Source organism: Paramormyrops kingsleyae, chromosome 6 (genome assembly GCF_048594095.1).
Source record: "Paramormyrops kingsleyae isolate MSU_618 chromosome 6, PKINGS_0.4, whole genome shotgun sequence".
NCBI lineage: Eukaryota > Metazoa > Chordata > Actinopteri > Osteoglossiformes > Mormyridae > Paramormyrops > Paramormyrops kingsleyae.
The window spans coordinates 21,324,829-21,340,480 of record NC_132802.1 but is presented as its reverse complement, the minus strand read 5'-3'; the positions used below and the strand labels follow the sequence as shown (position 1 = coordinate 21,340,480).

Here is a 15,652-nt window from a genome sequence, read left to right as displayed (position 1 = left end):
CCCTTGAATGACGTGGATGAGATCTGCTGACAGCTGGAGCTGGCTCTGCATGCTGTTGGCCATCTCGCTCTCCACTCAGAGGAGAGGGCAGTTAAATTAACTTCATTCAACAGGAGAGAGGCATACATGTTGCAACTGAGATTTTTAGGCGCTCTGGTCACTTCCCTGTTTATTTCTATGCTGGGCTTGAATGGTGCACTGACTATACTGCTGCTTTTTGTTAGACGATTAATCCAGTGCTTCCTCTCTTTCTGTGGGTGGTGACTAAATATTAGCTGCTTTTTCCAGTGTCAGTTTTCTAATATTTTGTGTGTTTGTGTGTAGATTATGTTTCTATTACATTGTGGTGACTAAATGTTCCCCACAGTTTTAGGAACCTGATATTTTGATGATGTGGGGACTATTTTTCAGGTCCTCGCAAAGATTTGTGAATGCAATCAAAAAACTCAAAACGCCAAAAGTCTTGTATTTTGCTTGGTCACTTATGGTTAATGTTAGGCCTTGTTAAGGGTTAAGGTCATCATGTTGGGATTAGAGTATTCCCCATAGAAATGAATGGAGAGTCCCCACAAAGATGTAATTACAAACCTTTATGAGTGTGTGTGAGAAAAGATAAGACTATAAGATTATAAGACACACTGCAGTACAATGAAATGTTGCTGACGACATATTTAGCCAATGCTTCTGCTCAAAGCGACAGAGTAATAAGTCATGGGATAACAAGTGCCTGGTTCAGAGGCTGAGCTGCATACTGAGGCAGAAAGGCCTGATATTCCTCATGTTATACAGAGTAAATCTGCAAGATTGGGAGACTGCTGTTATGTGCTCAACTAAAGACAGCTGGTCATCTAGCATTACCAAATTAAAGTGCAAATAATACAGAGAGTAATAACATCGTATGATAAGTAAAAACAAGTAAATATTTTATATATATATATATATATATATATATATATATATATATATATATATATATATATATATGGTGACTGGCACATTGTGTGTGTGTGTGTGTGTGTGTGTGTGTGTGTGTGTGTGTGTGTACAGCCTGTATTTGTGGGAAAGAAGTTCTAGAGGGGCTCACTTTGCATGCAACAGACCTTAAGGGTTGGGAAGAGTGCTTGACTTGGAAGGGGTACCAAAAGCTGCAGTTCTGGTGGGGAGTTGTTTCTGTCTGTTAAAAGTACTTGTGAGTGTATAGGGGGCTGGGGGCGAGGGGGGATCAGCATGGATACAGTCTGTTAAATAAATTTTGATAGGAAGCTACGCTGGTAAGTGCAAAAAAATACATGCAAGAACCCAAAACTGTAGACCGTATTCCTTCCATGATCAAGTTCCTCACCGTCTCTCTTCAAGTAGCGAACAGATAATATAATCGCCTGTACTGGCATCAGTTACTTCTGCTTTCTTCTGTTCATCTGCTCCAACATAAACAAAACTTCTCACTCAGCAATTTAAACTTGATTATCTAACTGCTTAAAACAGCGTAGCATGATAACCTGTAGGTAAAAATGCTAGTTTGATTATGTTAACGTAGCCTGTTTGCTATTTTATAAGATCTTACTGTATTATAAGATCCCTTACATAAATCACTGACTTGCAGATTGGACGATCATATTTAACTAGCTGACATTTTAGTACTTTATATAGCATGATGTGTGCAATTCTGACATTAGATATAATTGAGTTTCGGCAGTGGTTCAGATATATTGAGTCCATGGTTCTGATTCTGTGGTTAGCATTAGCGATGTCTGTAATAGTGTAATTTGTACCAGTACTAAAGAAATGTAATATCGAACAGCTTTAAAAAATGTGGTACCACGGTACCTTTTCAGAGCCAGTATGTCGTGCAACAGTAGTCTGCACAAACTTTGAGATGTTTGGTTGAATGTGGAACTATCCAGGCCAAGTTTGAGGATGGCCTTAGAAAGTGTAGCCGTTGTTGGCCTTGAAAATTTCCAACTTTCTACTTGAAAAATTACTACAGAAAGCATGAACACAATGGATTTGTAATGCAAATTTCCGCAAGCTAATGCTAATTCCACTGGCATTTGATGCTAACATAATGCAGTGATTCTCACAGATGTGCTAGTTGAAATTTACACAAAAAATCATGATGTACACCATGTGAACAGCAAATAAGCATCTCATTGGTTTTACATCACTGTTGCTCTTCAAACCCAGCAACTCCTTTAACAAACCGACCCTTCTCAGTGGAAAATCAAAGCCAGCTGGATCCAACTTGAAAGTAATGTCCTTGTGGTGTAGGATAGGTATAGCTTGGTTTCTGTATGCCAGTGGAAAAGCACCAAAAGTGAGTAAGAGAACTGGTTCAGAGTGTCAGGAAGACTTGTTTTGTTGATGGGCTGCAGAATGTTGGTCCTGTGGTCCATCATTGCCTTATAATTCCATTATAGATGCTGCATGCGCTGTTGTTCACAAAGTGTTCCTCAAAGCACTGTTTGTGTTTGTGCTTAGCGTCTTTGATTGCTCTCTTAAGGTTCCCTTATGCAGCTTTCAATGTCTTTTGTATAAGTACATTTTAGGTGCAAAAATGTATGTATCCCAGCACTGCTGATGTATATTACCCAGGTCTGCTTCATGCACGAACAAGTCTCAGTCTGTGCTAGCAAAACAGTACTGAGACATTGTGGTGGCTTCCTCAGGCCATATCTGCACGGATTTTAAGGCTGATGTTGTCCTGCAGATCTGTGGCTTCCTCGTTGGGAGTCAGGCTCAGGGAGATGTGATCTGAGACTTCTGGGCATACAGCTTTTGCCTTGAATGTAAAAAAGGGCAGTTTTGACACCATTAAAATAACTTAGTTTCCCCTAGATCTTTTTCAAGCTTGCCAAAGTAGAGCTGTTTAAATTTTGAGACGGATCATCCCAAAATTGAAACAACTTAGTGGTAGTTAGGGGAAGGGTGAAAGCAGATGACATTTGACAAATCAAGAAGTATTTGATGGAACTTATTACTGTCTTATTATTCCATTAAAACATTATATGGATGAAGATCAACACTTGGTTTCATTTTTAGACAAATTGCCCCAAAAATGAAGCTGCAGCACTGTGTGGCAGCAAAGGAAGGAAACTGCATGTGTAAAAGATACTTGGTCTTGAGGAAAAAATACAGTTACTACAAAAGTATCTTTGTCAGACTTTGCAGACATATTGTAGGAATGACAAACTGGTGGTGATCCAGTTTTGAGACAGATTGCCCCAAGACTGAAGCAACGGCACTTAACTACAGCAAAGAGAAGGATTATATGATTAAAGGCTTATCCTTGTTAACAGGATCAATCTATTTGTCATTATTTACTCTGTTTTTATCTCTGTCTTATATTTCACCCTAAGCTTCATTCTCAGTGGTGTGTGTGTGTGTGTGTGTGTGTGTGTGTGTGTGTGTGTGTGTGTGTGTGTGTGTGTGTGTGTGTGTGTGTGTGTGTGTGTGTGTGTGTGTAAAGGAGAGTGATTAACCATGTTCACTCATTCAAAACGTGAGTTCAACCATCAGGCAAGATAGTCACTTGTTCGCCAGTATTCCTGATTCTGTAGGCAAGGAATTGGTCTACTGTAATTCAATGAGTCAAGAATTAAAACTTTCATTTCTAAATACTATTATTATTGATTGTAGCTAATTCCATATGTATACTGTAAATGAGTGTTCTTTTTTTGTTCCCTTTTTGTTTTTTGTTTTTTTGCTTCCGTTCAATGTATTTCAAGATTGCCCCGTATTAAAAATAAAATGCCAAAGCACAATTTAGTATCCTGTGAACCGCTCTCTTGTAGCTCAACAGGTAAAGGCATTGCTCTCATAATGCAGAGCTTGTGGATTCAAATCTCATGATCCACACAAATTGTACCTCATTCCTTTCTGCAAGCCGTTTTGAATTAGTGTCAGTTAAATGTAAATAAGTTGCATGTAAATCTTTTGCACAAAACAAAATTCACGTTGGCCCCTCCAGACCTCTGTATATATCTCTAGTATTTAATTTTGTTGTATTCAATATGTGGCACCTATTTTAAACATTTAAATTTGTTAGCATCGCATAATGTATACAGGCGTATAATGTGATTGTATTATTTTTAATATTTCTGAAGGTTGCAATTTTGAAATAGACCTGCCCGCCTCCTCAAATCCCTCCCCCCCAAGATTTAGCAAATTGTCATATAAGTGGAATTTGCAGTCAATTTACCTATACTTTCATACCTAAATATCACAACAAGGATTCACAGCATTCAGGTAAAAACTTTTACATTTCCCGTTGATCCATCCAGTACTTCTAGAAATTGCACAAGTTATTGCATTTTGGACGAGTATAGATTAGACGGCTCGACCAAATTACAGGCCTGTTCATGGAATACGATGCACAATAGCACCAAATCTGTCCCCCCCCCCCTAAATCGACACAGACACAACTACTTAAATAATGAAGATGATTGCATGGAACAGTCAGCTATTTTCCATAGTGCATGGAGGACAAGGGGTTTCTTTGGGTCATTCACCACATATTACAATTCTCAAAGTACCGGCCTGTGATATGATTACAATTCATTACTAAATCTGGCCCATAGATCATGTGCCCTGCACCTGCAGTGGCATCCCTTCCAGCGTCTTGTGCCCCCCTCCCCCCAACTCTGAGCAGGATAAGTAGCTGGATGGATGGATGGATGGATGGATGGATGGATGGATGGACACCAAGCTTGTCTGGAATTGGGTCTCAAGGGATGTGCTCATGCTCACCTGTACCACCTGGCTCTAACACTGATTTCATTGTGACAGCAGTAGTAGCTCAGTGTGTACAAGATATGTGTAGTTACCTGACTGTTCCAACCCTTCAGAAGCACTTTTAGCAATTTTAATGGATTTCTGTGAAGATCACTTTACCACCATTGGTCCCTGCTGATCGTGACTTCCTTACAGTTATGGATTTCAGGCAGTAGGGAGCCATGTAAATTGGCTTTTGCCCCCCCTCCCCCCCTGCATCTGGATGATGAATTTGGAAGCTCTGGGCAAACCTAGCAGATATCACCCATATCATCTTCAGAATGTGCCCCACACCTTGTGACCAAGACCGAAGCTCTCAGCCTCTGGGCCTTCATTAAAGATGGTGTTTATCTGAGGAACAGATGAAATTATAACTCCCTTTCGCCCCCACCCCAGGCCCTGCTGACAGCCCAGTACTAAAATTGCTGCTGTTCCCATTGTGTGATTCATCTGTGCTTTATCCGTTTGCCCCCTGCAAAGGAGTATATAATCATAATGACAGATTTATTTATTTTTTCGGCTTTGTTTATTTCTGAAACTGAAAGACAGCATCTGACTCAGCTGTTTGAGGATCTTGTGCCCAGGGGGTTGGCTGGTTTGAGGGGGGTATGGGAGGTACGCAGATAATTCATTTGCAGAATGTTGTCCGAAATGCATAGTGTGCATTATGCTATTCATAATTTTTAGCCAGTGTTTGAGTCATCACTAGTAAATAGCACATGCCAGCAAAATACACTGGAAAAAAATGATGGAGCAGCACTCCACAAAAATAGTAACAGGGGTAACCCACTTTTTTGGGATTTTTTAGCATAATCAGTATTTGTGGATGGAGACATCATCCTTGTGTGCTGCTGCTGACAGAAGGCGTCCCATGTGAGCCTCGTTCACTCCCTGCATGCTCCCAATCAGCTGACACCCTGTAGTGAATAGCGATTGGAGGGGAGATGTTTCCCTCAGCAATGGAAACCTGTGACTTTCAAGTATCAGACTTGCCAAATCCCTGAATCTGCCAAGGAATGTCTCAGCCTCTCCATCTGCCCCTCTCTTTGGAGAAAAGAATGAAGTTGATTTCACACCTGGGGGCTTCTGGTCTTGATCAGTGAGTTACAAAAGACTCAAGCTCAGAGTTTGCAGGAGAGTGTGAGAAGTTGAGGAGTTTGCTGTAACAGGCTGCTCTACAAAGAGACTCTCAACTTGAGCATCTAAATCAAGAGGTGCCTTCATGGAAAGAGTTCTAGCTGTAGACGTACATAACACACTACGGAGACAAATTTCTTCATTCCTCATTAAGCCCATACCTAATAAAGCTCATAGACTGAACTGAACTCCAGTCGTGCTCTGACTCTGACCTCCCAAGCTGTTCAATTGGTGACATTGTGTTACTTGTATTCCCGAAATACATATGGTTTAGGAACCAGTCTGTGGCCATCGCAGGAAACTTGTATGAAAACTGAACCAATGCCACTTAGTAACAGCAAAAAGTAGGGTGGCTGTAGAAGACCCATGACCTTATGAATGTGATAACTCAAAGAATATATGATGGATCTTATTACTACTTCTGAAAAACAATATATCAATGAAGATCTACACGTGATATTGTAGGAAGAATAATAGCCTAAAAATTGAAGCAAAAGTGCTAAGTGGCATCAAAGGAAGGAAAGGACATGATGGCTGCAGAAGACAATTTATCTTCAGCAAAAATTGTAAAAGTTTATGAGAAGTTTTCTTCTTCTTCCCAGGAACATTGTATACAGTCTCCTGCAAAAGTATTGGAATGGCAAGACCAATTTATTTGGTTCTGCTATACATTGAAGATATTTGACTTTGAGATCAAAAGATGAATATAAGACAAGATTACAGACAGTCTGATAGTAAATAACATTTTTTTGGTTGCATATTCCTTGCTTGCAATAACTGCATCAGATAATGCAGTTACTATACACTTCACCCTGATCCATGGATATCGTTGGTGGTGTCACTGAAAGTTGTATTTTGGTTTTTCTTGAGTTCTCACAATGTTTTTGTCATCTGTTTTTTGAGTGACTCATTCAGTGTCTCTTGCTCAATACACCAGTGATTTCCTTCTTTTTCCAATATGCCCAATTTTTGTGCAGTGCCTCTGATTTTTCATCTTTTCTCAACTTCATAATGGCTTGCTTTTCTCTCATAGACAGCTTCCTGGTCTTCATAATAGCTTATCCTTTTAAACCACAAGTACAGCCTTCACAGGTAAAACCAAAGGCTAAAAACGTGCATAAATTCAGAGCTATTTATTGTTTAAGCATGTAGTCTATCAGGATACTTCTGGATAACAAGAAACACCTGTCAGTCACATGTTTCAGTATTTTGCTTGTCTAAAAATTGGTTGGTGTGATACAAAAGGTGCTGTATTCTAGATGAAAATACCAGGAAGTAAAAGCAGAAATTCTGTACTCTCATCTCATATTCATTTATTAATCTCAAACCTGAACATCTTCAGTATATAGCAACAATTAGTTATTTAGCCTTGCTGTTACAACATTTTCAGAGGGGACTGTTGGTGACGATCTGGGGCCTGTTTCATTTTGAGATAAACTACCCCAAAGTAGTGTTACTTAGTCATGGTCCATGAAAAGACACTCACAGGCACTGATGTAATGAACCTGGTAACACTGAGACAAGTCACACCTAGTTGGGCTTTTATAATGAAGAGGTGGGGAGTTTGTAGCGGGGTTAGAAATTGTGGAGGTTGCGGAATGTGGGAAGAGTAGGAATTCGATCGGGGGGGGGGGGGATTCATTGTTGGTGTTCCGAGAACATCTTGTTCTGGTTGCCCATTTCAAAGTTCTTTGTCACATGCAGTTGTACTAAATGCTAGTTCTGGCAGATTCGCCAACAAGGTTATATATCATATATTACACTAAGTATAATACATCTAAATATACAAGAAAAATGAAATATATAGTAAATATATTTAAAAAAAAACGTGAAAACTACCTGGTCATAACGAGATATGTTACTCGTTATAATGAGATTCAAAATTATCTTGTTAATATGACACATGAGATTATCTCATTATAACGTGATATTTTCACATCTCATTATGACGAGATACGAAATTATCTTGTCAAAACATGAAAGGCAGCATTATAATACCAATTTATCTGGTTAAAATGAGAAATGGCTTTCTATATAATGTAATGGGTATGTTATGTTAATTCATTAACATTATTTGATGATATTTTACTTCATGCTGGGGACGAGACCGTGGTCAAGCCACCACACATAGTGTGTACGTGCGTAAATACTCTAAGTTTTGCAATAGTACATTTATTTGCTCAAATCTTTGTAGTAACGCATAATATGTCTCCCATTCCAACTTCAGAATATTTTTCTATATCCAACAAGTAGCCACACAAAGCTAAGTCCAATTTTGTGGTGGAATATAGGGGTTAAGCTGAGGAACAGTTTCTTCCCCACAACTGTCAATGTTCTCAGAAGTACCTTACAGCTTTGATTCGCCATCCCCTCTCCCTTGGTATCTCGACTGAACACTATTTTTGTTTGCATCAAATTTTATCTGCTCATTTGTTTGCACCAGCTGCTCCTTTTGCACATTGCATATCTCCTGTTTGCACTTGTATCATTGCATCTTATTTCCCAGCACAATCATTCTCACTGTACTTCCGGTCTGTACCTTAAGCCATGAACTACCTCATATATTTTGCACAAAACCATACATAATACACTGGTATTAATATCTCTAATTTGTAATCATTTATTCTATTTATAGTATTTTAATTTGCTAACTGCATTTCCCTGGCTTTGTACCTGTCCTCAGCACACTGACAATAAAGTCGAATCTTCTGGTCATTCAAACCTGTATACTGTAATGGCAAATACATGTATATACCACTAAGCCGCCCTGAGACATTTTTCTCATTATAATCTGACACTTCTCGTTATTACGAGATACGTATCTCGTTATAACAAGAAACTGTTCAAATACTGTTTTATTAGAGTGGCAGCAATACACTGCTGTAGAATACAGTTAATTTGTAAGGTGCTTTAATTAAATGGAACCGTGAACTTTAAAGTTTTGATGGGAAATGAATCGTCTCATTTAACTGAAGTCCTAGTCAGTGGTGGCACATGAGGGAAGGTGCAGATCTGTCAAACCTGTATACATTGAGACAATCCTCACAAGGTTGAGCTTTTAAGCTTTGTAGAGGTGGGGATAGTGTGTAGGGTAGGCTTGGGAGATATTTTGGTAATGTCTTCGATTTGCTGCAATATTTTAATTCGACAAAATTTATCATGGGCGTTATTGTATGCTACTGCACTGTCTAGCTGTCTCCTCTTAATTTGTAATCTTAATTCATTCAAGCTACTTTTTAAAGTTTTACATTATATTTTACTAGCATCAAGTAATATCCCATTTTGTATCGGAAAAAAATATTTTAATCCATACTCCACATACATTTTGCTATGTGTGGGGTGGTGGTATGATTAATCAAATCTTAATCACATAATGACTGGTAAAAATCGACTAGTAATTCTGTCTGAGAAGTACATTCATAATTCAGGTACTCGTTACTGATTTTATTCTCTTATCAGTGTGTGATTCATTTCTTATCATGGTTGTCATAGTTAATATCAGTGTGCTTAACTGTCTTTACAGTGCATCTCTTTTCAATTTCCTCATGTAAGCATAAAACAATGCAAAAACCACCTTTTTATATGATAAAAAAGAAAAACAGAAAACACTCCTCTGGTTACTTAGTAACCTCAGAAATCATTGGAAGTTTTAATGATATAATTTTCATTGTTTATTAAGGTTTCCAGTGTAAGGGCTTCAGTCAGTAGACCTCTCATGTCAATTTTAGTGTTTTGTGTTAAATAAATATGATTCCAGTCAAGTGTGCATCATTCGTGAAATCTTAATCAGACTGAGACTGGACGTCATAATGCAGGAGAGAGAGATTGGGGTGTGAAGTGGCGGTCATGCCGCATTTTTATTTCCACTGATGGTCATTCTGGAGATGTGTTTGTGATGCTCGTCTGAATTCCGTTCATACTTCTCCCACACAGAATTTCACATTCACAAATGTATTAAATGCAACATTTTGGAATTTAGTAAGCAGAGCAGAATACTCAACTTTGATTCATTTAAACTCATATTTGAAAGCTCTTAAAGTGCTGTCCATGTTTGAAATATTACAAAGGTGCAATGCATGTCCTGCGAGAGCTCTGTGTTTTGTCACATTATGCGTATATAGAAACCTATGCATTTCTCTGTATTCTCAGAGATACGTCACATTCTTACTGTTCCCAGGCTGTTAGGAAATAGCGAAACAGCTGTGATTGTGCTCATGGTGATTCATCATTAGTTATACCAGTTCAGCATTATACATATGTGTAGGTTAAAAAATGTGATGCCTTTTAGGTATCTTCTAAGAGATGAAAGCCAGAAATATACAGATCTAATCTGCCTACTTTCTTTACACAGCATTTGAGACAAGAAAAAAAAACAGTTGATATGTCAGGATAAGGCTCTAAGGCCTTTTTTGCCTGAGCCAGTTAACGAAATCTTGCGGGGAATGGGATCTTTTGTTTGTTTTGTGGTTTATGATTCTGCGCTCCTAAACCGGCCTGCGGTGTCATTCAGAGGAGTCCCAGATGAGCTCATCTTCTAACCGTACGTACACACCGTGGGCGGTGAGAGCGTCAGCGATCGCTCTGACCTCCCTGTCTGCGACACTAGTGAATGTTGCGGATGCTCTCTGACATAGATGGAGTAAGGGGGACAAGGTTGTTCACAATGCTAGGTCTCGCAAACTTATTAACCCTCTAAACACAGTAAAAATTACCGTGGCATAAAACTACGTGTTTAAAAAACCCATGAAGACATACATTTTTATACCGCATCAACACGATATAAATGTACGTGTTAAAAAGATCTTTCAGTGCTGAGATATACCTAGGTTAATACTTATCTATTCAAGAGCAAAGGTTTCAGTCTGTAATGTATTATATTGCTTGCTGTAAGATAATATTTGGACTTTTAATCATAACCACTGAAATAAAATTTAGTGAAAATTTCAAGTAAGAGGTTCATTGTTTTGTCTGATACGCTGAATATGTCTGACTTGGAGCAGGAGAAGTAAAAGGAGCATAATCATGACCGGAGTGGGACTGAATTTCTGATCTTATTATGGCAGTATTGTTTGTCTTAACATAATTTGTCGAAGCACATGTAATTATCTCCTATCGTCAGTCGACAGAAATATAAGCTACAAGTTTGTTTGCTTTGGGAGGTGCTTAAAAATACCATGTGGAGACGTGTTCAGTCTCACAGGTGATACCCCGGCAGTGCCTGGAAACCATTTGGTAAGAACAGAAGTTTACACGCTTGTGTTCTGTGGAACTTTCTTTAGCAGAGCATCCGATTGGTTGCTGCTGACCTGCATCATAGCTCATTACCATAAGGCTGACAAGCTTCAACTTCATTTTGACGCTCTCGCTGGCCAAATCGCTAAGCGAATCGCCGTCATAGAGAATGAATGACTTCCGTTCACTTTGACGCTCTCGCTGCCCGCGGTGTGAACGTACCTATACAATTCATACAACCGAAGTTACCATTTGCATGCATTTCATATTGATCAATGTTTTAGTTAAATGTTTTTCCCCCCTCATTGAATTGTTTGAAATGCTAATTGAAATGTTAAATGAAGCTGAATTTGAGTGTACACCTGTAATGGATCATAGCTCATTTTCTTTTTTAATCATATTTTAGAAGTTGAATGTGAAAATGATTTTATTCGTTGAAAGTCTCTCTCAATAGTATAAACCATTAAAAGTTCAGAAAAGAATTATGAACCATGGTATGAATTAAATAAAATCACTTCTTTCTTGCGTTTAGTTTATATAATATTCACTGGCTGGCAGCTAATTATCCATTTCTTTAAAAGTGAATGCTTCAGGTGAAAAACACTCTTAGTATGTGGGTAAGATTAATTGTCTGTTCGGTTCTGTTCTAGGAAGTTTGCGACCTGCATCTGTTTTACACCTGGCATATGAAATTGTTTATGAAGTTTCCCTTTGTCAAAATGACAGATGGTCTTTAGGCTTTTGCCATCAAAGAATTGAATAAATAGCTACTAGTACCGCATGAGCAGCAGTATCAGTTCACTAGCATTAGAATTTAAAGCTTATTAAACAGAAGAGACAAATAACTGCTGGTGTTACTCAGTGGCTTGTGGTTCCTTCTAAAACAGGATATTTTTACATATATTTCAAACACTATATTTTCAGCCCTTTTTCTGATCACGTGGCACATGTCTGGCTATGCCTAAAAGGTTGTCAGTTGGTATGCAGTAAATAAACCTGTAACACCTTTTTTCAAGTTACATATGTTTTATTTTCTCTACCTGTTGTTTCTTCAGTGTGCTTTGTTTTATGAAATTTGAAGACTTTGATGTTCTTTAGCAGTAATATCTCTCCCAAAAACCTTGTTTCCAATACAGATTTTAAGGAGCTAAAAATTCCCTTAACTATTATTATTGGCTAAATCTAACTATATATGCATATGGTTGTCACACCAGTATGTCACTGCCTCAAACAATTATATCTTTAGTGCAATAATTCAAAAAGTATTTGATGGATCTTTTTGAAAATTTGCAGATACACGCTGTATGGGTGAAGATTTAAAAATTTTGAGACCGATTGCACCAAAGTTTTGTATTATTCTGTCTTAATGATGTTGCAGTGTATCACAAGACCTCTATGTAAAGCACCTTTGGGCAACACTGTTGTGAACGGCGCTACATAGAAATAAATTGAATTGAAGTAACGCTTCAGGGACAGCAAGGATGGGTGAATGCAGAAGACATGACCTTGTGAATGTGATAACTCAAAAAGTTCTTTTTTTTATTTTTTTTAAATGGATCTTATTCTCACGGAACAAAAATGTTATATGGACAGCCACGGACACAGATCTGATGAACCTGATTTCATTGAGATAAGTTGGTCTTTTAATAAAGATTTTTTTGTTAAGGTAAAGAGAATGTGTAGGCGCTAGAGATTGTAGAGTTTGGGGGCTGTGGGAAGAGTAAGAATTGGGGGGGGGGGGTGTCAGGCTGTTCACGGGGTACGTTGTTATTTCAACAGCATCCATGGTCATTCTGAGAGATGCAATCAGAGTATACTGGTATATGGTCATTCTGAGAGATGCAGGCAGGGTATACTGGTATATGGTCATTCTGAGAGATGCAGGCAGGGTATACTGGTATATGGTCATTCTGAGAGATGCAGGCAGGGTATACTGGTATACCCACGGGAGTCAGGATACAGGTTCCCTCCCCCCAGATTTCAGAATTGATTGTGATCAATCAGAATGGTAATGTGTAACCTCAAACTCCCTTTGTTGTGACCCTTGGCATCATGTGTAAAGTTCAGTTGAAGCTTAAGTGGTATGTGCTCCCTGGCGTACACCACTAGCCTTCACTCATCCTTTTAGACACCCATGTGACCATAACAATTTGCTGTTTTTTGTGTCTCATACTCCTCAAGCCCTCAGAAACTGGGGAGGAGGGTAATGTGTCAGTGTATCAATCTGACCCCATACAGCAGCTCTTGTAATCTTTCTGTCTTAATTGAAAGCTTTATAACTCGTTGTCCTTTACATGACAGATGTGCTAAATATACACTGCCTTTAAAATAAATCAAATTTTAATTAAGTGGTTATGAATTATATTGAGCTCATTTTCACAGGCTCATCAGCATAGGTTGCTGCCTGTGAAAGCCTGATTGAGCTGTCCTGTCTTTAGAGTTTATAGCATGGGGGGCCTGTGTTTTCTGATAGTCTTTTCTATTTTGGGGTAACATTTATATTTCTGGAGATGAATGACTATTTCATTGATTTTAAGAAAAACACCATCAGCATCCACTGTGACTGTCCAGTAAATAAACTTCCAAATTTTCAGTCTGGGTCAGTATTTTTTTCCCCCATCTCTGTCCGGTCCAAGTTTGTGTGACCTGCCATGTTGCCATTAGCACCAACATTGTTAATTATGCCTCCTTCTTTTTAACAGAGCACGTATGCTCCATAATTGCTTCAATGCTGCGGAATCTGAAAGCACCACAGAGATCTCGGCTCCTCAGCAAATTCACGGAGAACGACTGCGAGAAGGTGAGTCCTCCAGTTGACACTGCAGTTTCCAGTTTTGAGCCTCTTTGTCTGAGACAAAAACAAAATGATTAGTCTTGATTTAGCTGCGGTGGGGTTCTCGGACAGGGTGAGACGGTGTGTTTTTACTTTTATGTTTTTGGTCATTAAGAGTTACAGCTTTATTCATTAATACAGCTGGTTGTTTTGTTGCAGAATTTTGGTTAAGTGCAGCAATGCAGCTGAAAAAATATGTTCTCTTCTTTGGGGGGGGAAAGTTCATATCCTTAACCAACATTATGCCGCTCTTTATTAAAAATATAAAAAAAAAGAAAAAAATGTAATTTGTAATATATTAGAAGCGGATCCAGTGATCTTGATTGTTACAGCTTCTCGTATACTAAAACACCAAAAGGATTCGGCACTCCATTTGGCCAAGATTATTATCATTAATGAATACTGAAGCATTTCATTAATCACAGTGGTGGAAAAAGTACAATTCCAGATACCACACCTAAACGTTACTCAAATCCAAGTCATCCAATAAAATACTACTCAGATAAAACATGGTTTTAAAAGTACTTAAGTATCAAAAGCAAAATGTACTATGCATTCAAATTTATTGATCTTGCAAAAAGCAACCTATCCTTTTAAATTCACTTAGGGCAGGTTTGAATACAGGCAGTGCCCTAGTAAAGAACATCCGACGTACGGATAACTTGTACTTGCAAACCATAATGCCATGAAATCTATTTTATAAAAAAATTGAATTAAATACAATGTTCATAATATGTATGGAATTTGTGTCACTCGTGTAAACGTTGCCTGGCTTCAGCAGTTTGTGGGCCCCGTTATAGTAGTGAGGACTCCGTGAAGTATTTAATGGGAGCTCTGTTATTATGTCACTCTTACTAAATGGACATCACACACACACACACACACACACACACACACACACTGAATAACTGACGCTAATAAAGAACCACTTGTACCTGTTCCGACACCTACAAATTTGACTTAAAGACTGACATAGGGAACGGATCTCGTTTATAATCTGGGGACTGCCTGTGTAGCATTGTAAGTTACAGTGCATCACAAAGTGGATATTTCCCTCTCCATTATTTCTGTAGTACTGTAGCTAGCTCTGGTGCTTCTAACACTTAATAACAATAAAATTTAAATATTGGTGGGCAGTGTCGGTATGGTAATCGATTATATCATGCAACTCTACCTACTGTTTGTTCTATTTTCATAGACAACATGCAAATATGCAGAATAGCATGCACAGTAACTTACTGTGAGTATACCGATTATACTATCTAAGATACAGTACAATACTGTAAACAAAAAAAATCCCAGTCAAAATGAATTTTACAGTAAAATACTGAAATTTATTTATATGTGAAAATTCATACCTGGCTGTTTTTATTTTGAAATGACAACCCTATGACAATTCATTACAATTGATTTTTCTAGTTTGCGTTCTCAAATAATTTTAACTATGCTTAAAAATAAATAACCAATAATAAAATAAAACCAATTTAGTCTAGTGTCATATTAACAACATCACGTAAATGTCCGTTCTGGAAAATAATATTTCACACACAAAAAAAAAACATGACTGGACAGCAAGTGTGGGGGGAAAAAAACCTTTCAAATGCAGAACAGGAATTAAACTAGGAACAAGAAACAAGTACACAAAATCACTGCATAAAGAAATAACCCATAGCTGCTTAA

General features: G+C 38.1%; 1 protein-coding gene across 1 annotated transcript in view; it reads left to right on the top strand.

Annotated features, from left to right (window-relative positions):
- The window catches only part of ctnnbl1 (catenin, beta like 1), a 65,858-nt gene that overhangs the window by 27,610 nt on the left and 22,596 nt on the right, over positions 1-15,652 (top strand). Inside the window, exon 12 of the mRNA XM_072712864.1 lies at positions 13,842-13,939. Within this exon, the coding sequence (XP_072568965.1) occupies positions 13,842-13,939 (98 nt within the window). The remainder of the gene's footprint in view (positions 1-13,841; positions 13,940-15,652) is intronic.